Source organism: Mus caroli, unplaced genomic scaffold, assembly GCF_978045245.1.
Source record: "Mus caroli unplaced genomic scaffold, Mus_caroli_1 scaffold_13, whole genome shotgun sequence".
Lineage (NCBI taxonomy): Eukaryota > Metazoa > Chordata > Mammalia > Rodentia > Muridae > Mus > Mus caroli.
This window is the reverse complement of record NW_028227268.1, coordinates 36164078-36187344: the sequence shown is the minus strand read 5'-3', so window position 1 is coordinate 36187344 and position 23267 is coordinate 36164078. Positions and strand designations below refer to the sequence as shown.

Sequence of the window (23267 nt, the reverse complement as noted above, 5' to 3'; positions counted from 1 at the left end):
TGCTATCCAGTGTCCTAGCAACAGTAAGGCACCTGTGCTGTCAAGAACAAACTAAGCACAAGCCTATCCCCAAACGATGTTTAAAAATAATTAAATACGCGCGCGCACACACACAGACTCTTACTACAACTCTACATTAAACAGTGCTGCATTCACACCCATATGCAGTACATATGAACCTTATAAGTGAGTGCAAATGTTATTCCTTCATCCAACTAATATTTTCTGTTAAGCACTGTACTAAGGCATGAACTTAGTGATGTTAGGTGCTATGAGACAAAAAGCAAGTATAGGATGTTACAAGAATGCCTTAAAATGAAGAACTCTGCACTGAAAATGGAATTTTCATTCCTAAAAGGAGAGCAGAGCCTGGATCTGATCCCCAGGTTGTTCCCATATCCCATGGTGACAGCCATCCACCTCCCTTCAAGAGTCATCAGTTCTCCCATATCACCTCTGTGGGTCCAGTCTTCGAGTTTCCTTAATCAGGACTGCGTTCGTACCCTCAGTGTTTGTCTTTTTCTTGAACCCTCTAAAGTCACCTTCTTTGGGACTCTGTTCAAACAATCTTCTAAGTACGTACTTCACTAACAAATCTATACTGTTTCTAATTGCTCTTTGGGGGGGGGGTGTTTTTGCTAAAGGACACACCAGAAGGTGACCATTAGTGAAAGAAAAATTTGTCTTTATACTGTGTTTGCTGTAAATCTTTGACACAAAGCAATCTGTGCACTGATACAAACTAAATACTATAGAATAAAGTCAGTATCTGAACTTATTTATAACTAGCCATTCAAGTCTATTTTCAAATCTATGCTCCATAATACTCTAAACCATAAATATAATATAATCTTAAATTTTTCTTTGTTCCATCATTCCCTGTTTCTACCAATTCCTACAGATTCAACTCTGCATATTTGTAATTTATAGACCTACATGTCTTTTGGGGGGGTGTTATTACCTGATGAGTATACTTTTTTGTTCTTTATAATGTTTTACTATGCATCCCAGAGTGGCCTAGAAATGCTATGTAACCAAGGCTGGCTCAAATTCTGGAACCTTTTGTCTTACTTAGCCTAAGTGTTGGGATTGCAGGGGTGTACCACTACATCCAACTCTGTCTTTTAGGGAGAAATTATCAGAATCTCCTACATTATCTCCTTGCTTCACAGTGCTGCTGGGGATCTTCCTAAAATCTAATCATGATCATGTAAGTGGGAAGCCTAGAATCATCACTGGTTCCCTAAAATGTTCAGGACTAAATCCAAAAGCATTAACATAGCACATTAATACCTTCAGAATCTGATCCTCGCCAAACCTTGTAAACCATGATACTTAACCCACAAATCCTCCTTTATTTGCCACACACTTGTCTCCACACCCTAGTCAACTCAAAATTCCTTTAATTCCCTGCCAATTTATAAATACCTGGAAAAGAACTTTAAATTTAATATTAGTGTAAATTTTCATTATTGGTTCCCATTCCTCACCACCTCCTTTTCCTTTATAAAAACTGTATTTGGAGGCCAGGCAGTGGTGGCTGCATGCCTTTAATCCCAGCACTCGGGAGGCAGAGGCAGGCGGATTTCTGAGTTCGAGGCCAGCCTGGTCTACAGAGTGAGTTGCAGGACAGCCAGAGCTACACAGAGAAACCCTGTCTGGAAAAACAAAAACAAAAATCAGAAACAAAAACAAAAACCCTATACTTGGTAACTTCACAGTAACACTGTGTATGTGAGTGCATGTGTACTAGCACATGTGCGTGTCCACACAAGCCAAAGTCAGGAATCTTCAACATAAAGAGGCTCTAATTGTGTCACCAAGGGTGAAACAATTCTTAATGTGGGCATCGTGTCTCACTTCTCAATACAAAATAAAAAGAAAGCATGAAGGCCAACCTCTCAAACAACCTATATGCAACAAGCATATGGCCATTTAACTCTTCTCTCTCTCTCTCTCTCTCTCTCTCTCTCTCTCTCTCTCTCTCTCTCTCTCCTCTCTCTCTCTCTCTCCCTCTCTCTCCTCTCTCTCCTCTCTCTCTCCTCTCTCTCTCTCTCTCTCTCTCTCTCTCTCTCTCTCTCTCTCTCTCTCTCTCTCTCTCTCTCTCTCTCTCTCTCTGTTTTTCCAGACAGGGTTTCTCTGTATAGTCCTGGTTGTCTTGGAACTCACTCTGTAGACCAGGCTGGCCTTGAACTCAGAAATCCATCCACCTGCCCAGCCTTAACTCTCTTTTTAAATTACATTTTATTTAATGTAAACTTTTAAATTAAATTTTATTTTATTTGTGTGTGGTGTATATGTGCTTATAGGGGTCAGAGGACAACTAGGAGATGTAAGTTCTCCTCTTCCACATTAGTCTCTAAGACCAAACTCAAATCATTAGGCTTGATGGCAAGTGCCTTTAACTGTTGAGCCATCTCTCTGTCCCCGTTTAACTTTTTTTTGTTGTTTTGGGTTTTGGTTTGGTTTGGTTTGGTTTTGGTTTTTTGAGACAGGGTTTCTCTGTATAGCCCTTGCTGTCCTGGAACTCACTTTATAGACCAGGCTGGCCTCGAACTCAGAAATCCCCCTGCCTCTGCCTCCCGAGTGCTGGGATCAAAGGCGTGCGCCACCACTCCCGGCCCCATTTAATTTTTAAAAAAATTAAAAAACACTGGCTTTCTGATATAAAGTAATAAACTAGCTACCATGCAAAGCTAATATTCTAAAGTCATGCAGCACGGTGCCTATCAACAATACCCTGTGTATGAGCAGTTCTTAGTTCCAGCAAGGAACACCGCCCTTACCATACTGCTAGCAAATGACCCCAAGATACTCTTCATACTTCCATACAGTATGATTTACAAGCCAAGCTGGTGTATGATATTGGGGAGAAGTGATCTAAAATAGGACTCATATTTTTAAGATTCTTATATTGAAAGCAATATTCTAGTCAAGAATATTACAGTACAGAGAACTGTAGGTTAGCACTTGCATACTAAACTCAGAATGGCTTCTTTCAGAGAGAAATGTTATCATTTACAGTATACTCCCATGAGGCACCTACAATTAGCGCTAAGGAAAAGTTAACAAATGTCTTTAACTACAATGACAAGCAAAGGAACTTACACTGTTAGCTACTCTAAAGACTGCTGTTTGTTTTCTAAGACGTTTACACTATTTATCAATGAGGCAAAAATCAGAGGTAAATCCTCAACAACTATGTCACAGAAACAATCCTCAGCTATATTACAGAGTTTTATATATGTCGTATGTGTATATGTTCTATGAACATGCCATGGTATACTTGTAGAAGTCAGAGGACAACTTGTAGGTGTCTGTCAGTTTTTCCTTCTACCACATGCATTCTGGGGATCAAACTCAGGTCATCGAGCTTGGTGGCCAAGTGCCTTTACCTGCTAAGTTACCTCACAGGCCCCCTAAAAGATTATTTTCTAAAATGGAAGGAAGAAGAGGAGGAAGAAGATGATGATGATGATGAAGACATACTCAAGTTCCAAGAGTTAGCTCCATTAGGGCTAGACATCGCAGTACTTAGGGAGAAGGAAGCAGAGGAATAAAAGGCAGCCTGGTACACAGTGATCTCAAAGAAGCAAAACATGAAAGTCAGCTCTTCTAGTAACAAGGTTTCTGCTTGCTTGCTTGCTTGCTTGCTTTGGAGCAAGGTCTCATAATGTATGTAGCTCAGACTAGCACTGAACTTGTCCTGTAGGCTGGCCTCAAAGTTGAGATCTTCTGCTTTTCTGAAGTACCAAGATCACAGGATAACAGATGTGTGCCTCCATAAATGCATGCACATGCTTGTGTGTGGAGTGCTATGGAGCAAATGATCTGTTCTCAGCATTTGTGTTAGGAAGCTATAGAAATAACAATCTTCCATTTTGCTGGTAGAGAATTTGAGGCCCAAAGAGAGTTCTATGACTTCGTTTTGTTGTTGTAGTTGTTTGTTTTTATTTTTGAAACAGGGTCTATGTAGTCCTTGCTGCCTTGGAACTCATTATGTAAACCAGACTGAGCTTCAACTCAGAGAGATCTGCCTACCTCTGCCTCCCTAGTGTTGGCATTCAAGGCATGCGCCACCACACCACAAGCTATGACCTATTTTAAAATCAAAAGCTTAGAGCTAGGGATGCGGCCCAGTAGTACAGCAGTAGTCTAGCACATGTGAATCCTGGTTTTGATCTCCAAGATTAATCTACTGATTCTACACATACACAAGCACACATGTATACATCTCAAAATCAAAGTACTGACTCACAAAAAGCAAAACATACTAATCCTAACAATTAAAATTTGACAGAGTTGGGTATTTTTCCAGAGACAATATATAAGCAGCCAATAAGAAACTATGCTCAATAGCCATAGTAATTAAGGAACTACACATCAGAAACAGAAGATAACACTTCACACCAACAAAAATGGTTACTTAACAAATAACCAGTAAATAACAAGCATTGTTAAGGATGCAGTGAGACTGAAACTCTAATATTGCCAATGAAAATGTCAAACACTGTAGCCACAATGAGAAATAGTATGGCAATTTTTCAGATAATTAAATTAAAATTATCATAAAATACAGCAATTTGGCTTCTGAGTGTGTAACCACAAGAATGACAAACAGGGACCTGAGGAAAGCACACTAGTGTTTACAACAAACAGTCAAAACTAGAAGTGACTCAGATGCCAGTCAATGAGCAAGTACACAATACAGGACATGAACAATGGGTTATTGTTTAGTCTTAAAGGAAAAAAAAAAAAAAAGAAAACCTCCCACATGCTACAATGTGGATAAAACTTGAAGGTATGCCAAGTGAAATAAGTCAGATACAAAATAACAAATATATACTTTCACTTATATGAGGTGCTTAAAACACTCATTAAAAAACAAAAAAGTTAGGGGATGGATGGCTCAGGGGTTAAGAGCACTGACTGCTCTTCCAGAGGTCCTGAGTTCAATTCCCAACAACCACGTGGTGGCTCACAACCATCTGTAATGGGATCCAATGCCCTCTTCTGGTGTGTCTGAAAATAGCTACAGTGTGCTCATATAAATAAAATAAATATATCTAATGGAAGGAAGGAAGGAAGGAAACAAACCTCGAGGGAAAAAACAAAAACAAAAAGCAGAAAAGTTGTTTGCCATGGACCAAAGGGTAGAAGATGTCAATTGTACCACCATGTCAATTTCCTTAATACCACTGAAATACTGGAAAAAAGGCAAAAATGATTCATTTTGTTACATGTTTTTTTATAATATTTTAAACCTAGTTATTTTAAATTCCCAGATTAATTTTATTCCATGAATTCAATAGTTTTCTACTTTTTAATTTTATTTTTCCAATTTATTTATTTATTTATAGTTTATTTCTTTGTTTTGGTTTTGAGGCAAACTCTCACTCTATAGCTCTGGTGTAATGGAACTCTCCCTGTAGACCAGGCTGGCCTCAAACTCACAGAAATTCACCTTCCTCTGCTTCCTAGGGGCTGGGAAAGCCACATTCACTATGCCCAGCTAATAACTTTCAAATTTATACATTAAGGTTCACCCATGTAACAGGCTCAGGTTAAGACATCAGCACCAGCAATAATTTGATTGATTGATTGATTAACTGATTGATTACAGGAGCTCATGCAGCACAGGCTGACCTCAAACTAACCATGTAATCAACCATAAACTTCTAGTCCTCCTGCCTCCATCTCCCAAATGCAGGGGGTACTACAGACTGAACTCAGGGCTTCGTGCTTAGGCAAGTTCTCCACTAACTACAGCACCAATCCTATTATCAATAATCTGTGGACATTCTCTAGGTCATTTCCATACTCAGACAACTTTGCAAGCTACCGTGAATCAGCAATGTCCAACATTCTTAATATATCTCCATGAACAAAGTATCTATTTTAAAATCCCAAAGCATGTTATCACTGAATCTTCTATTACTTCTATACATTTAGTGAACACGTTAATGAAGATTATATAGTAAAGAATCTTTAGAAAACAATTACTCTATAAAGTTTGAAATCTTTAATACTTTCGCTATTCTCTGCTTTTACTACTCACTACTACTCTTTAAAAAGATGTAAGTGTATGAAATATACATCTGCCTAATAATAGGGCTTAGAAGTTCTCTTGTATTTCATGTCCCAGTAATCAACTCCAGCCCTTAGTCCTGTGTAGTGCTGTGGGAAGGAGTCACTGAACTGCTATGTGCTTTACATTTCATTCTGTATAAAGTTGATGGGTTGTTTTAAGATCTGCAGTCATTTATGGTAAACTCTTAACTCTGAACAGTGCCTTATCAGTCCTACTTAGGCAATGCCCCCTTACTTTCTGCCTCATTTCAGAAAAAAAAAAGACTCTTTAGCATCTAAAAACAATCATGAAAAAAGATTGTTTGAGTCAATACTAAGAACTGTAGTAGAAAATAGCAGTAAGGAAAAAAAGTGAAAAGGGTGAAAGTCATTCTTAGGACTTAATTCTTCTCAAAATAGTTCAGGAAAAGATGAAAATGTTAAAAGCTATACAAATCCTAATGATTTAAGAACTAACAAAACACATCAAGGTATAGCTATTATACCACCCTGCAAGTGGGAAATGGACAGTCTGAAGTAACAAAGCCTAACTGGGCAACAGTGGATGCTTTGGCACAGGAACCTTTGGGACTCTACCACACACAACTTAGAACAAAATTTGTTCCAGGAAGAGATCAGCAATAAGCAACTAACACTAACAAGCTAAGTTTAGAGCCCTAGAATCTAGTTGTTAAACAATCACCGTGTAATTATAATCATTTGGACTATGGCCAATCCAAATCATGATGTGCTCTGAGGGTAAAATACACACTAGATTTCAAAGGCCTCACATACAACAAATGTAAACTATCTCAGAGGTGGTAGACTTACACTCTAAAACGTATTTCATGTGTACCAAACTAAGTAAAACTTTTTTTTTTTTTTTTTTTTTTTTTTGCTTTTTCTCTGTGTAGCCCTGGCTGTCCTGGAACTCACTTTGTAGACCAGGCTGGCCTTGAACTCAGAAATCCGCCTGCCTCTGCCTCCGGAGTGAGTGCTGGGATTAAAGGCGTGCACCACCACTGCCCGGCTCTGTTACACTGTTAACTGAGCTTGGTGATGTGTTTGACAGGTGCACGCATGCTGAGTAAAATAAATTAAAGCCCAAATCAGGTGAAACTAATTTTAAGAATATTTCAGCTGGGTGTGGTGGTGCACGCCTTTAATCCCAGCACTCACTCTGGAGGCAGAGGCAGGCGGATTTCTGAGTTCGAAGCCAGCCTGGTCTACAAAGTGAGTTCCAGGTCAGCCAGGGCTACACAGAGAATCCCTGTCTGGAAAAACAAAACAAAACAAACAAACAAAAACAAAAAAACAGTGTAACAGAAATTTTACACTATGCATGTGGCTCAAGTTCATCTTATTTCTTTATGCTACTCAAGAGATACAAAGAAAAGAAACATACTTGTAAAGGAGACATAGTAATGCATGCCTACAGCCCAGGTCAAGGCCAGGCTAGGCTACATAAGCACGATCCCCTCTGAACAAACAAGAACAACGCATAGCAATGCCTCTTACCTTCACCTGTTCAGAGGTAGTAAGATAGCCAAGGAACAAAGATCATCCTAAACCTACTAACTGCTCCCAGTTCCTTTCCAGGAGAAATTTACATATCATGGTGCTTATTTTTAGTTAATTTTGGAGATCAGGAGATAATGCAGAAGCCACCATGTAGGAGTAAACAGTTTTATTATGGAATTTAAAGCATATAAGCATATTCTTCTGCCTACTGATTAAAAAAAAAAACAAAAACACTTGACCAACTGCTTGTATAAAACACTAAAAGCACTGTTAGTTATAAAGGCAACATCATCCAAAAGAAGTTTCTACAATGATAGGAATGCCCCATCTCTGAACCGTTATTATACAAAACAACAGCCATTATATAAAATAAGTGTAGCTTATGAAACTGAAGAAGTAATTTTTTTATCTTAATTTCAATGTATTGGATTTAAATAGCAGCAAGCTAGTGGCTATTACAGTAAACAGTACAGACGTAAAACACCTTCAGGGGGAAAAAGCATCATTATTTCAATATTTCACCCTAATGTTCTTTCCTTTTCTTTCTTTTTGAGGGGTAAGGGGCGGTTGTGGTGCGGTAAGACTCACTATGTAGTCTGGGTTGATCTTGAACTTGCAGCTTCAGTCTCTGAAGTGCTGGAATTACAGACAGACATGTGCCACCATGCTCAGCTCTAATATTCTAATTACAACAATATATCACAAATGCTTGAGGTATTCCTCTCCTCTTCCCCACAAAACAAAAACCAAGAACATCTTAATCTTTGTGGATCAGGTTCTTTCCCAGGACACAAGAACACGCTGAACCACATTCTTGATCCTATCTCTTTTTTGTTATATCTATCATGAATTTTTTTATCCTGTATTTATAGATGTCTCTCTGTGTATATATATGCATGCTTACATGTATATGCATGCTCACATGTATAGGTTTTGTAAAATACATTGCCTTTTAAAATAGGGGCTACAGATAACTAATATATATAGAATAAAAATGTCAAAGACTACTAACAAAATTAGCAATATTGTTTTTGAAAAAAGTTACATATCTATAACTGAATGTAAAGGATAAGATTATAGTATATATTAAAATCAAATACTAGCCAGATGTGGTAAATCCTGCCTGTAAGCCCAATATTCTGAACACTGAGGCATAAGGAGCACCTCAAGTTCTAGGTTAGTCTAGGCTGCAGTTATTCCAGGCCAGTCTGAGCTACAAATTTTATAATATTGTATATAATATCATCTGCTACTTAGCAAAATCTCCTATGTCAATATACTCTGTAAGATATCAGTTGTCTCAAAAAAGAGTTGTAGACCAATGTAATTCTACCCTGTATATCTTCCTAGACACATTTAAAACTTGCTAAGTGAGGGGCTGGGGAGACTGGCCAAATGGGTAAAGATACTTGCCACCAAATATGACAATAAGCTCTGTTCCCAGGAGCCACATAACAGAAGATAACAAACTTCTAAAAGACATCCACTGACCTTCACAGATGGGCACATGAAAGCCACTCATGCATCTAATACAAGCATAAACATATACACACGGGGGGGTGGGGGGTGGAATGAATGGATAAATGTAATAATTTAAAAATAAATGTTAACCAGTACAGTAGAATCTATCTATAATACCAACTAGTAGAAAGGCAAGGTAGGAAGATCAACTGCACCAGGAATCAATGGTCAACACAATGAGAACTGGCTCAAAAGAAAAAACAAAAAATCTTGCCAAATATACAAACTTAACTGCCCAATCAGCAGAATGGCTATAATAGATTCAACATGACAAGATGTTTAACAAAATACAAACTCGCAATGCTCTTCTCAAGACAGTCTTACTTGGATATACCATCAAGCATCGCGAGTCACTCGTTCTTATACCATCCAATTTGCTTATAATCTTACTAGCAAACCTAGTGACCAGCACAGAACCCATGTACTGCATAACAACCCCTCAACTATTTAAGATAAAATATTAGATGTTCTTTTATACAATTATCTAAAGACTAATTTGATTCAATGGTTAATTACTCATAAATTGAAAGGTTCTTTATACCTATCCTCAATGCACTAGAAGGTGACTCCATTTCTTGTCTTTCAGTCCCTAGTAACTAGTAGACAAATTAACTGTGTCTATGTCCAGAAGATTAGAAAATGAGTATCTCCCTGGACGTACCATGTAGTACGCCACAATCCCAACTACTCCAGAGGCTGACGACACAGGAAGATTACAAGTTTGAAGCCAACTTGGGCAACTTAGAAAGGTAGCCTCAAAATAAAAATACAACTAAATGCTAGAAAAACAACTCAGTGGGGAGAGCACTGGCCTGGCATGTATTTGATCTCTATTACCACAAAAGAGATGGGGAGACAGGAAGACACAAGAAAGAATCTAGTTCCACCTCCCCACAGTGCTGTGGTAATAGACCCACTCCAAACCATGCCCAGAGTTTTACATACACAACAACAACTAAAGAAAAACAGTCCATAAATTTAAAGAGAGAATAAGGGTAGGGGGAGCTAGAGAGAGAAAAGAGAAGGAAAAATGATACAATTATCTTAAAAAACTAAAAACATATTTTTTCCATTAAAAACAAATCTGGTCAGGCAGTGGTATCACACTACTTTAACCCCAGCACTTGGGAGGCAGAAGCAGGTGAGTCTCTGTGACCAAGAGGCCAACCTGATCTACACAATGAGTTACAAGATACCTAAGGCTACACTAAACAGTAGACGAGAGAGAGAGAGAGAGAGAGAGAGAGAGAGAGAGAGAGAGAGAGAGAGAGAAGAAAGATACTTGCCCTAAAACTCTATGTACCTCTATCTGCAACTTTTTATTTTTGTGTCATAAATCTAATTTAAAGCTCAAGAAAATTAACTTCTCTAAAATTAAACACATCTTATGCAGAACACCAATTTACTTTAGTTAAAGCCACTTAAGATTGGGGAATTAGGGGCTGGAGACGGCTCAGCAGTTAAGAACTTAGCTGTTCTTGCAGAGGACCTGGGTTCCATCCCCACCTCCCACCTGGCAGCTTACAACCATGTCTAACTCCAGTTCTAAAGGATACAAAACCCTCTTCTGGCCTCCTCAGACATCAGGCACTCACATGCTATACATATGTTCAAGACATTTACACATACATGCAAAACAAAAATAAATCTTTAAAAATTAAATAGCTCAACCCTACACAAAACACAATCAGACATCAGGAGTTCAAGGTCAGCCTAGTCTACAAACCAAGTTCCAAGCCAGTCAGGTCGACAAGGTGAGACACTACTCAAAAAACAACCCCCTCTCAATAACGTATATACAGCTCATTCCCATTGCAAGAAACGTCTTACATGTATAAAGGGAGAAGGACAGAAATACCTATAGTACTCTGCCAACATTAACTTCTGAATATGTTTTGTAAAATATATTAACTATTGATCTCATAAAATTAACAAACATCAACTACCAAAAGAGGAAAATAAGACAGCTTACCTTTTATTTATAGGTTTTTCATCTTTCTCATATGGCTTCACAAACCACTTGCCAATTCGTACAAAGTTTCGGTTCATCAAACATCGCTCCAACAGATTGTGAACTGCTTTGAAAAGCAAAGTACGGCATTCATAGGAAAGGCCATTCTCCCATACTCCATCTTCCTCTTCTAAAGAAAAAAAAAATCAAGTAGAAAGTAAGTTAGTGAGACTACATCTTCTCAGGGAAAACTAAATATGTGACAGATCAATATCTATATCCATAGCTCTCTCCTTTACCTCAGAATGCAGAGCTGCAACCTTTTGATCTCTTGAACTGTGTGTGGGGGTGTGGAGGTGGCTTTCTGTTTGTTTGTTTGTTTGTTTGTCTGTTTTTGAGAGTCTCACTATTTAGACCTGGATGGCCTGGAACTTGACAGCAACCTTGCCTCTACCTTCTGAGTGCTGGGATAACAAACACGCACCACTATACTTACTGTTCTTTAATACATCTTTAAACATCCAAGCATCAGGTTTCAAAGATATCCTGCAAGATTGACAATACCTAAGAGCTCTACAAAACTGCCTAAAAATTATTTTCCACAATATAAAAGATAGCAATGGCATCATAAACATAAAGTCTTGTTTTCTGTACTTTAAAAAAGGGTATTGACTTGTATAACCTGGAAAATATTAAACATACCATATGATGCCTGTTTCTAAACTGGCTCACTTGTTACTTTGTCCTAATTTTTCTAATCATTTAACCTGAAGGAGGAGGGGCAGAAAGTCTATCAGTTAATAATTAAACTCAAAACATTTCATGACAATCAGCATTCTAATCTATGACTCAACTACAAAACTAAGTGATGAGTATAAAGGAAGCTGCTGCCACCAAGTCTACCAAGCAACGTGTTAATTATCAAACAGATCTCATTTCAATGACTCACATGATTATTCAGTACAGGAGGAAATATAAAAACGTGTATCAGTCAGAAGAAGTATTGCTCTTCACTGACTACATAGCCTCAAATTTCCCACTAAATCTATTAATCACTCTAAGTTAAGTTTCCGGGGTAGGGAGTAGGGGGCAGAAATCAATTACTAGTAAGTCTAGACATAGTTCAGAGAACAAAATTTACTCTTTTATCTGTAACAAAACATTCAACAAGGGTACCAAAGTGATAGATACCACATCAGCAACTTACATTTTATTTTGTTAGCCCAAGTATAATTAGGAAACTTCTAATATACTGTATCTTTATATATATATAAAACCTTTCCTTTGTCTTTCTTTTTAACCCAGTTGTCCTGGACTGGAGCTTACTACATAGACGAGGTTGGCCTTGAACTCTCAGCAATCCTCTTGTCTCAGTATTCCAGTACTTAGTACTGGGATTGTATGTATGAGCTACCTCTCCCAGCTATAAACATTTCCTACTTATGCACCATCACCTATTTTCTTCTTGAGACAGGAGCTTGCTCTAGAAGGCTAGCCTTGAACTCAAGATCTTTCTATCTCCGCCTCTCAAGCCTCTCAAGTGCTGAGGTTATAGACCTGTGCCACCATGTCTTGTTCTCATTTAATTTTCAAACAAAACAAAATAAAAGGACAAGTATTTCTCACTTCACAAACCTACACGCTGAGCCTAGAAAAATAGCATTTACTATGAGCTTTTGAATAAAAACAGAGATGTATTAAGAGTGACACTCAGTTTATATTCAGAATGTATTACAACAAATGGTCAGAGTAAACATTAACTAGAAACCATAATGACCGTGGACTTTAACTGCATTGGAAACTGCCACTACAAAGGTTAACACTCATTTTATGTTGTTCTTTCAAGTGTTCTTTCCTAAATCATTGTCAGACCTTTCAAAGCAACTGATATTGTTCCTCTACAGAGAAACAAAGGAAATCAGTAATACTCGCAGGCTAGAATAAAGTAATTGTAAGTAGGAAAACTTCCCACCCACTCAGTTATGTTAGAGATCCTTATCTGCTTCACTTAAAGCTCAGATGCTCATGGGTCTCCTCCTATTATAAAGATATCCTGAGAGAAAAGGAGCTGGCTCATAGTGACCTCACTTTTTAAGGTCTAGATCACAAGCATTGTGTGAGCAGCTAAGAGGAAATAAGAATCCATCTTTTGGCTTAATAAGGACTTCTGATTTCAAAGTCAAATAGCTTCATTAAAGCTTGTATCTCAAATTACATGACAACAGTAATAGAAATACATGTGTTCATAATTCCAAAAGAAATATGCCAGGAACTGCTCCCAATTCCCCACCTGTTCAATGTCCTTTGTTACCTTCAAAACTCCCTACCTTCTAAACACAATGGCTCTAATCTTTGCATTATAACCACTGCTAAGTTTTAAGAAGACATAAGATACACAGTTACTTCTATACATATCTAAGCTACAAATTGTTATTCATTTAAATTATTCTAGATTAATTCAAAATAAATTCATTTAAGACTTATGAATAATTTTACCTCTTCCTACAGTTTAAAACAAGAGTGTTAAGCACAAAGTTCCAATTCACTAAAAGCCTGTTTTGAACCAATAATAATGGCTCAGCAAGCTTAACAACCTGGGTTTGAATCCCAGGACCTACTTGGTAGAGGAAAGAACAGACTCCCACAGATGTTCTCTGAACTCCATGTGTGTGCACTGCACGTGTATAGCCACAGACATACACAGTCACAAAAACAAATAAATATATGAATGTTGTTTATATTTTAAAAACTGTTCAGCAAATTATGAACTGCTTTGGGTTTAAAAACAAAAATCTTTAGAGAAGCAAAGTTGTTTTTACGTTTTTACAGTTGTTTATACGTTTTTACATGTCATAAAAAATATGGCTTTATTGTTTAAAATCTATTTTGACTAAATCTAAGCTAAGAATACCAAATGTGGTTTAGCTAACAAGGCCAGCAAGATAATTCAGAGGGTAAAGTGCTTGCTGACAGCCTGACGAGCTAAATTTGATCCTCAGAACTTGCATACGATTAGGAGAAACAACTCCACAAAGTTGTCTTCTGATCTCCACATATGTGTAGTGCACACGTGTCACACACACACACACTTTTTTGAAAGCAGGATTAATTTTCAAGGACTTGTCTCATTGCTTTAACTTTTATCTAGAGTTCACTCAACATGAACTTAATGCTTTCAGGAGGCTCTTGTCCCAAAAGCTCATAATTTTCATTAGTACAAACAGGACCCACCCAAGGCAAAAAAAAATAAAAAAAACCAACCCTGAACTACACCTTCACATACATGGTAAGTGACTAAGTAACTATTCCATTTTTCATTGCTAATGAAATACTAATTCCTAATAAAATACCCAATAAAAAGTCTAAAGAAATTTAGGTTCTGTTTTGGGAAGAGTGTCACCTAGAAACAAAAAGTGTACTGAATCCAGTTTCTAATACCCTGATGTTGTAAAAACAAAAAGTATTTTCTACATACTGTACTCACAGATATAAACAGTGAAGGGCAGAACCAAGCACCTAAGACAAGTACTGTGTATCTTTTTTCTTACACTAATTAAAAGCTCCTTGAATCCACACCAGCACTGTCACAAGGAGAGAAAGGAGGTGGGAACACATGGAAGCTGTAGCAGGCACTTTAGAACTTACCCAGAGGCTAATGGAAAAAAGTCTGCTTAATGCATTTAAATAAATGTTTTCCCCCCTCTTGTATCTTAAATCCCCAGAGAAATCAAAGTTTCTATTCTGTTGTTAGTACTTTTCCATTACTATTGGTATTAGAAATCTTAACCATCAGTGATACTCAAATTTTGCACATTTAACTGTAGAATGCAACAACATAAAAGTTCAAATGCTAAAGCTGTATGTTTCACTAAGAACACAGGTTATAGGAGTGCCAAAGAATGTGTCATAGGTCATCAAAATAATTATTAATTAGAAAAAAATCAGTATCAAAAGCAAAAACGTTGGTAACAACCAATATTCAACATTTTCCTCAAAAATGACCTCTTTAAATGTCTCCATGGTGATCAGCCAATTTTTAAAAAGGCATCTTTTCCCAATAATTTTGCTAAACAGCTAAGATGCAACATATGCCAATGGATAAGGAATGACACAAAAATTAGCATGTTAGAAAATAGTACAGATTTCTTGAAAAAAAAATCAACATGTCTAAATCAGCATCTCTCTTAATAATTATTTCTCATTCATAACTCATTAAATCAACAAATATCACTAATTGCCCTAAGCTATCACATCATTCACTTAGGGTCAACACTTGAAGATTTATTTAAAACCTCTTACTGAGGTGACTGTTACATCTGACATGGCCATCTAAACAATAGCACTTTCTTACTCAAAAAAGGATACTACAGAGCATACTCACAGTCATCACTCATAAGATTAGCCAAGGAAATGGGACACAATTTACGAAGTTTAAAACAAAGATAGAAATAATTCTTCAGCTTGTCTTAGGTTGCTGCTTTTATGTCTATCAACTCTGCTAAAAGCTGCCCATTAAGGTTAAAGTCCACTATAATTGATGTCCTCTGATAAAAGCATCCAAAATTAAATCTGGAATAATGACCCAGCTAAGCAGTATGCACTACGAAACTCTACTATAATGAAAGTATCTGGATATGGTGCTAAACCCCCATACAGAGACCTCCAAAACCACAAAAAAAGAACACATATTTTAGCCTTGATTCAGCATACTTTTTACTTCAAGGAATCCAAAGTCGCATCAGAATCTACCTTATGATTTTTTTTTTAAGACAACAATCTTGGGAGAAGGAATAGTTTTGTTTTTAAGAATAAAAACCAGTGGCTGCAATAAAATTTTGAAATCTTAGGATACAGAATAAAAATACACAGACATGCTCCAAGACACACCAAACAAAATTAAAACAATCTTGCCTTTTAAAACAGCAAACTAACAGTACATGTAAAAGAGTCAATCAATCATACCCACTGGAGACCTGACAGGAGCCAGTGAGCTAAGATTTTCCCACCACCAACTTTACATCTCTGTCATTCATTACCACACACTACTAAACAACTCGAAAACCTGTAACCAGAATAAACCAACACGGATTCACCTATCCATTCTCCTATAAATACAATAAAAACTCATATATTTGGCTTTGAAATTCAAGGGATTTTTCTTTTTAACAATTGTCTTTCTGGAATGTTATACTTAAGCTAATACCAATGAGCACAAATCCTTATCCAAAAATCACCAGGCCTTCTCAAATCACTTTGTGAAACAGCATCAAGTACTGCCGATACAAAATAAGCAAAAATTCAAAGTGTAGAATACAATTTACTCAGCCTATGTTTTCTGTTTATACATTAGCTAAACTTAATAGTAACCCAGAAATGTGCTAAATGGTATGAGGCAGAAGAGAAGGTTAAATTTAACATGCACTGCGAAACCTGACTAGACACCAGACTCTTAGAACTGTCAAAATCATCAAAAAGGAGCAGGGAGGTTCCCTGAGAAACTGTCAAAGCCCAGAAGAGCAAAAACTAAGAGGGCAGATAAATATCATTTGGCAGCCTAGGCCAGCTCCTAATAACAACAGAAGAACTAGGTGAAAATAAAGAAATCCAAGTGAATAGGTATTTTACTATAACAATACTGATTTATGAGTTTTAGAAACTCCATCATTCTGACATAGATATTAAGAATAAAAAAAAGTTAAGTGAGAGATGCACAGGCACTCTCTACTCTATCCTGCCAAGATTTATGTAAATCTAAAATTACCTCAAAGAAAATTATTCTTAAAAACAGCTGTAGATGAGACAGAGTAGATAAAGGGGCTACTCTGTGGTTTTGTTATTGAACACATCAGTGGGAAAAAAAAAAAAAAACAAACAGAGAATTCTAATCTTTACAAAAATGAATGCCTACCTTCTCCTCCTATCCCCTATAAGGAGGGCAATATTTCCATAATCACAAACATGTCAGTAACAAGAAGTAGTAGGGGTTGAACCAAACAGAGGGACACTGCCTGAGAAGAGCAGGCCCAAGCCAAATTAACTAGCTGCTTAGTCACCACCTGGGTCCTTCCTGGTCCTCGTTCCTCACTGCTACACCTCCACTTGGAGCTCAGGACTGCCTCATGCAGCTGATGCCACCCCTACTGTCCAGCTGCTCTCTTCTCAAGGGAGCTTAAAAGAAGGGAACCGAGTGCCACAGATGGGAAGAAATGAAAAGGGGGTTTGCTAGAGCACAGAGGCGCACTAATTACCCCAAAAGGGAGGCAGACGGTGTCCCTGGAGCCAAAAAAAAAAAGGGCAAGATAAATATACTGCATCTGAAAAGACCTTATTATTCTTTAAGATAGTGTGATCTAAGTAACTTTCTAAAGTAAACGACAGGTTAAAAAAGCAGCTAAAACATTATATAAATACCACGGACTTTGTAAACCAAGAGTTCAGGGCTAGCTTTGAGACAGTGGACATGCTCACATGCTACTCAACAGTGTGTGTGCTTACTCTCTGGGTCACTTCCACTTTGATAAAAATATTTAGTTATTCAATAGCAGTCAGCAGAATCTGACAGCAACAAAATTTTTATTATATTCAAGGGTCAGTATCTGCATTAGAGTGCAGGTACTGTCATTTTAAAATGATGCTAAAGGAAAAGGAAGGAGAAACTCTAACCAAGCTTTGCTTAAGAACACACTTCTGATGACCTCAAATCCAGAAGAAAAAAGCTACAAAGTGTTTTAACAACATACATTGTTGTTATTAAACAGCTCATATTCTATTTTAATAGACTTTTAACCTTCAAAACATTAGTATCGCTATGGTAAAACTAAACACTATGTATTTAAACTTATGTTTGATTACACAAAATGTATTCCATGGAAAGGTTTGTTCAAGGCTGTACAGAGTAGCACACAGCTGTAATACCAACCAGCACTGAGGCTGAGCTTGAGGTCGGCTTTGAATTCAAGGAACACCACAAGACTCCGTCTCAAATAAGAAAGTGTATTCAGATGCTGTGCCAACTTTACCAAGAAGACTAAACTCTATGAGCAGACTTAAGGTATTCATATAATTTCTTTTAGTACTGGAGTTCAAAGCCAGGACCTTACTCAGGCTGGCCAAACACTCTGAGCACCATTATATTTTTAACACTGACTGTGTGTGCTTAAACATTTCAATTTAACAACAGTGTCTACACAGTCTATCAACACTTTAACAACGAGCCAGGGATAAAGGTCAACAGTAGAGCACGTGGTTAATATACACACATGGCCCAAGATTCAATACTTAGCACTTAAAAGAAAGTAAACAAACAAACAACCTACAAACACTTTAACTGAGGTAACTTCCTGAATCATTTCAATGTTTACAATAACTCTCACCTAAGTCAATGAAAGGAAAAGGAAGCTGGTATGCTCAGCATTTAGTGCATGAAGTAGAAAGCATACCTTGCTAAAAGGCACGAAGGCTACTGATACACACTCAGACAACACATTATGCATTTACAGATATACACTCATCTCTTTACTATCTAAAACTATATTAAGTCAAGTGTAGTAGCACACACCTTTGATCCCAGCATTGAGAAGTGGAGGCAGGAAAATCAGGACTTCAAAGCCCTAATGGACTATGTGTAACACTGTCTCAAAACAAACAAAATCACAAATACATTATAATACTTAGAACTAAGAACTAGGTTCTTCAGTAACATTTCAGGAAAGCCAGAATGCTCTATCATAAAACAACTGCACCACTCTCAAAATGCTGAAGGATTCATTAAAAACAAAAGGTGACTTAAAAATATATAGAAGGCATTCTTAAACAAATGTTGACCTTAGAAAGTATTAGCTCAAGACAGAGCTCTCTGGAGCCTAGTCTGATGGCACACATCTCTAATCCCAGCAGGAACCAGAAGGAATACGAGTTCAAAGGGCATAAAATGTGTTCCATGGAAAGGTTTGTTCAAGGCTGTACAGTGTAGCACACACCTGGAATACCAGGACTGAGGCTGAGCTTGAGGGGGCTTTGAATTCAAGGCAACACAGACTCCGTCTCAAATAAAGAAACGTATTCAGATGCTGTGCCAACTTTACCAAGAAGCCTAAACCCTGTGAGTAAACTTAGGGTATTTATTTAAATAAGGCTACATGCTTTCTGGATTATATTTCATACAAAATAAAACAGATCCTACAGTTCAAAACCATAAACCACAGAAAACTAACTGTCATACAAGAAAGCTTTTTTTCAAAGGACCTAAGGAGCAGGAGAGATGGCTCGGGAATAGAGTAAAAACACTAGTCAGTCTCAGTTCCATTTCCAGAACCCACACAAAAAAACCAGATGTGGTGCATCTGTAATTCCAGCACCCCTACACCAAGAAGGGGAGCAGAGATAGGAACAGTCAGAAACAAAGAGGACCAGGTAGCCCAAAATAAGCTTCCTAAGGGCAAAACAATCAGTAAAACCCTGTCTCACCAAGATGGAAGAAACAGGACTCCAAACAAGTTGTCTTCTGACCTCTACACAACATGGTGGCGCACATAGCTACACCCACACCTACACTCCCTCCTCACACAGAAAACTCTTATCAAACTAGAACTTGGTTCCCTCCGAGTGTATCAGTCAAAGATACACTTACACTGAGTTTAAAATAAACATAACCAGTAATTTTCATGAAGGGCTATAGTTTCTTTCTAAAGTATATTTGGCCCTAAAAGTCAAGAAAATAAAAAGAAAGTAATATTGATGTGCTCATAATAAACTATTTCTGTACAAGCTTCCAGATAATGAATGACCTTTGCCCTTTAACAGTTAATAAGATGACACTTGTCTTTCCTAATATCTTCTTTGATGAAGCAGTATCTAAAAGACACTCCCACCCCCCCAAAAATAGCATATGCCTCCCTGAGTTAATAAATAATCATAAGTAATATTAAAATAAAACTATACTTTTGAAAATATACGCCAAACAAAGTTACATTTCTAGGCTGCCCACAGGGTCAGACAAAAAAGAACACAGCAAACTAGACTCAAAGGTGAGTTACACTTGGCTTCAAGACTATTATATAACTGTAAAAAAAAACACCATGCTTCTAGATTCCATTTTTCTCAGGTTAATGAAAATGCTTTCCCTAGATACAAACTGCCTGTGAGAAATTACAGAAGGAAGCCGGGAGGTAGAGGAAGAAACTCAGAGTTCAAGCCTCCTGGAATCTATACAGGTAACTTAAGGAAACCAAAACAAAGATGGTGAGACAGAGCATGGCAACCCTCTAACAGACCCAGGCTGACAAGGCCGTCCACCACAGCAGCAGCACATTGGGCAAGTGTACAACATTGCTAAGGCACAGTTAAAAAGGATAAAGTGCTTTCACCTGATAAGTCATGGTGAATAAGGTCAGCAAAATTGGGATCTTTACCCCACCAAAATATCCACAATTCTCTTCTTCCAGGTCTTTGATCTCGCCGCCAAACACCAAGTACATCTGCCTTAAGGCATCGACTAAAACTGCTCAAAATGGGGTCTTCTTCTGTCACCGGAAACAGAATAGGGGCGGAAGTTGGGCCTTGCCATACATATCTTTTCCACTTAATTCCTGTCAAGTCGGCCTGAAGGAAAAGAAAGCAAAATATCTATATTATTGTTCATTCACTCAAATAAGTAATAAATATTTGTTATTAAGTATAATAATATAAGTATACTATTTATATATTTATATATAAAATATATATTCACTATAAAGTCCTTGATTTCATTAAAACATCACTATTTTTAATGCATGCTTAAGCACCTAAAGATATGACCAAAATAAACAACCAAACAAACCAAAAACACCATAGCAAATAATTCTAATGTTTCAACCAACAAGAGCTTAAGGAAAAGAACACAAAACTGTTACATAAAATATCAAAGATGTCTCTGAGTAGCAAGTCTACAATAAATGCAACATATCCAGAGCTGACCAATGAAACAATGATGCTAAGCCTGCACAGTAAGTCTGGCTTGCCCCTCTGTCCTACAGTCCTCTCTGTCACATTTGTTCCTTGGTGAACTGGAAAGTAAAGACCCTCATTCCGAGTTTGTAAGAAGTCATGGCTCTAATAAGAAAACTATCTGAATTTTTTTAAGAAAAAAAAAAAAGCCTGTTAATTCTCCACAAGCACACAGCTTCAGGAAAAGAACCACTTCCAAGGAGCTGTCAGATTTGTGCTAATCTAGCTTCAAAAAAAAAAAAAAAAAAAAACCAAAGTGCCAAAAATAGATCCAGTTGGGGAAGAGAGAAACGTTAAACCTGCTGTACATCTTACTACATGTGACGAGATGCTGATTAATGGGCACTGTCAAGAAAACCAGTCTAATCTGTAAGGCAGAAGTACGCTAAAGATCCCCATTTACCATAGCGTGAAAGAGATTCAACAAAGGAAATTCAGTAATTCCTTATTCTAACTTGGTGACAGAAAGCATAAGGTGCCAAAATTGAAACTGCTGATACATGACTGGCAGTTTATGCTTGCCAACTAGTTATGCTCCACCCACTTAATTCACTTACCTATGATAGACTTAATATTTCTCAGAGCACACGAAAAATGAAAAAGTCACTCTAACTTAGTCATTCAGGAAGCTCGGCTATCGTTTAATTCAGGACTAGATATTTGCAACAGTTGGTACTTTTGACAAAAGTCTTAACTCTTGAGTGTTATCCGATTTGGGCCGACCTACATACACGTACTAGAACATCCCTAATTCCAGCTGCCCCAGACTTTTCAGTTCAATAAAAGGAACAGCCAGCTCAAAACATTCTTAAAACGTAAGCAAAACAGACAAATATAGAACGTTTAGTGCGAAACCACAGTACCTCCTCCACTTGCCCCTCCACTCTCACAAAAACATAATGTTCTAATAAAAGCAAGATGGCTAGAAATTGTCAAAATGGCAAAATGTTTTCAAAGTTTAAAAAGAAAACATATGAACCGGCACACACTGTTTTTACACAAAGATCTGAAGTCACCCATAAGGACACTACCCCTGTATTAGTTTAACTTACAAAACGAAGAGGGTTTTAATACGTAAGGTTTTTTTTGGGGGGGGGGGTCCTGTTTAAGAGAAGCCCACTTACAAGGGAAAAGCGAGCGTAAAGGCAGTCGAGCAGGGGCAAGCAATCGTGGAAAGTGTGGAAAAGGGATACACTGTTCGATACAAGGGGCGGGGGGCGGGGAGGCGGGGAAGCAAGAAGCACACAAGAAAATATTACTATCCGGGCAGATAAGAAGCCCAAGTTAAGGAAAAGACTAGGATGGGGAAAAGAGTCCAAAAGAAGACAGGAGGAGGAGAAAGACCAGGGGGGGTGGGGGGGGGAAGACAAGCCTCTTCCCAGCAGAGCCCCGGCCGGTAGGTGAGCGGACGCTAGCTACCTCCCGGGGCGGCCGCAGAGCCTCGGAGGAGGCCGACTCCGGCGGGGCCTAGCCGGGGGACACCGGCATCTGGATGCGACCCGGACCCCCTCCCCCACGGCCCAAGGGCGCACGGCGCGGCCCCCTCCCCCACCGCCCGCGGCCCCCGCACTCACCAGGCAGAAGAGGTTACAGTGACAATCTTCCAGGCTGGCCCCGTTCGACACGAAGGAGGAACTCATCGTCCCTCACAGCAGCCGCCGCCGGCGCCACAACCCACCATCCGCCATTACCGCCGCCTCCGACCAGAGAGAGAAACACAGACACCGGGGAGGGCGGGGGGCGGTGGGGAGGAGGCCGCCGGGCCGCCCGCCCTCCCCGCCGCCCCCCGGCGCCGCCGCGGCCCCCGCCGCCCGGAGGCACCCAGCCGCCCGGGGCCGAGGCCGCAGGCGGGAGGGCCGCGCCGCGCTCGGCCGGCCGCCGGGACTGCGGAGCCCGCGGACGCGCGTCCCTCTCCGGAGAGGAGGGGAAGGGATGTCTGTCCCTTCCACTAGAAAAATAAAAAAAGATTTAAAAAAAGAACAGAGGAAAAAAAAACGAAAAACAAAAAAATAATAACAATCAGGTACACGATAAATAGTCAGAGCCCGAGTCCGAGCGGGCCGAGCCCTGAAGCCCGGGAGGGTTCTCCGCGGCCCGGGGACGCCCGCGGAGGGGCGGGAAGGGCGAGGACCGGCAGAGCACCCCGGGCCCCCGGCCCGGCAGCGGCGATGTCCTTAAGCCCAGAGTCTCCTCAGCGGCGGAGGTGGTGGCGGCGTCTGTG

General features: G+C 38.8%; 1 protein-coding gene across 1 annotated transcript in view; it reads right to left on the bottom strand.

The window, feature by feature from the left end:
* The window catches only part of Med13 (mediator complex subunit 13), a 94105-nt gene extending 71274 nt beyond the window's left edge, over positions 1-22831 (bottom strand). Inside the window, exons 1-3 of the mRNA XM_021176461.3 lie at positions 22621-22831; positions 20428-20662; positions 11084-11252 (exon numbers count right to left, since the gene is read on the bottom strand). Of these exons, the coding sequence (XP_021032120.1) occupies positions 11084-11252; positions 20428-20662; positions 22621-22686 (470 nt within the window). The 5' untranslated portion in view covers positions 22687-22831. The remainder of the gene's footprint in view (positions 1-11083; positions 11253-20427; positions 20663-22620) is intronic.
* Between the last annotated feature and the right edge of the window lie 436 nt (positions 22832-23267).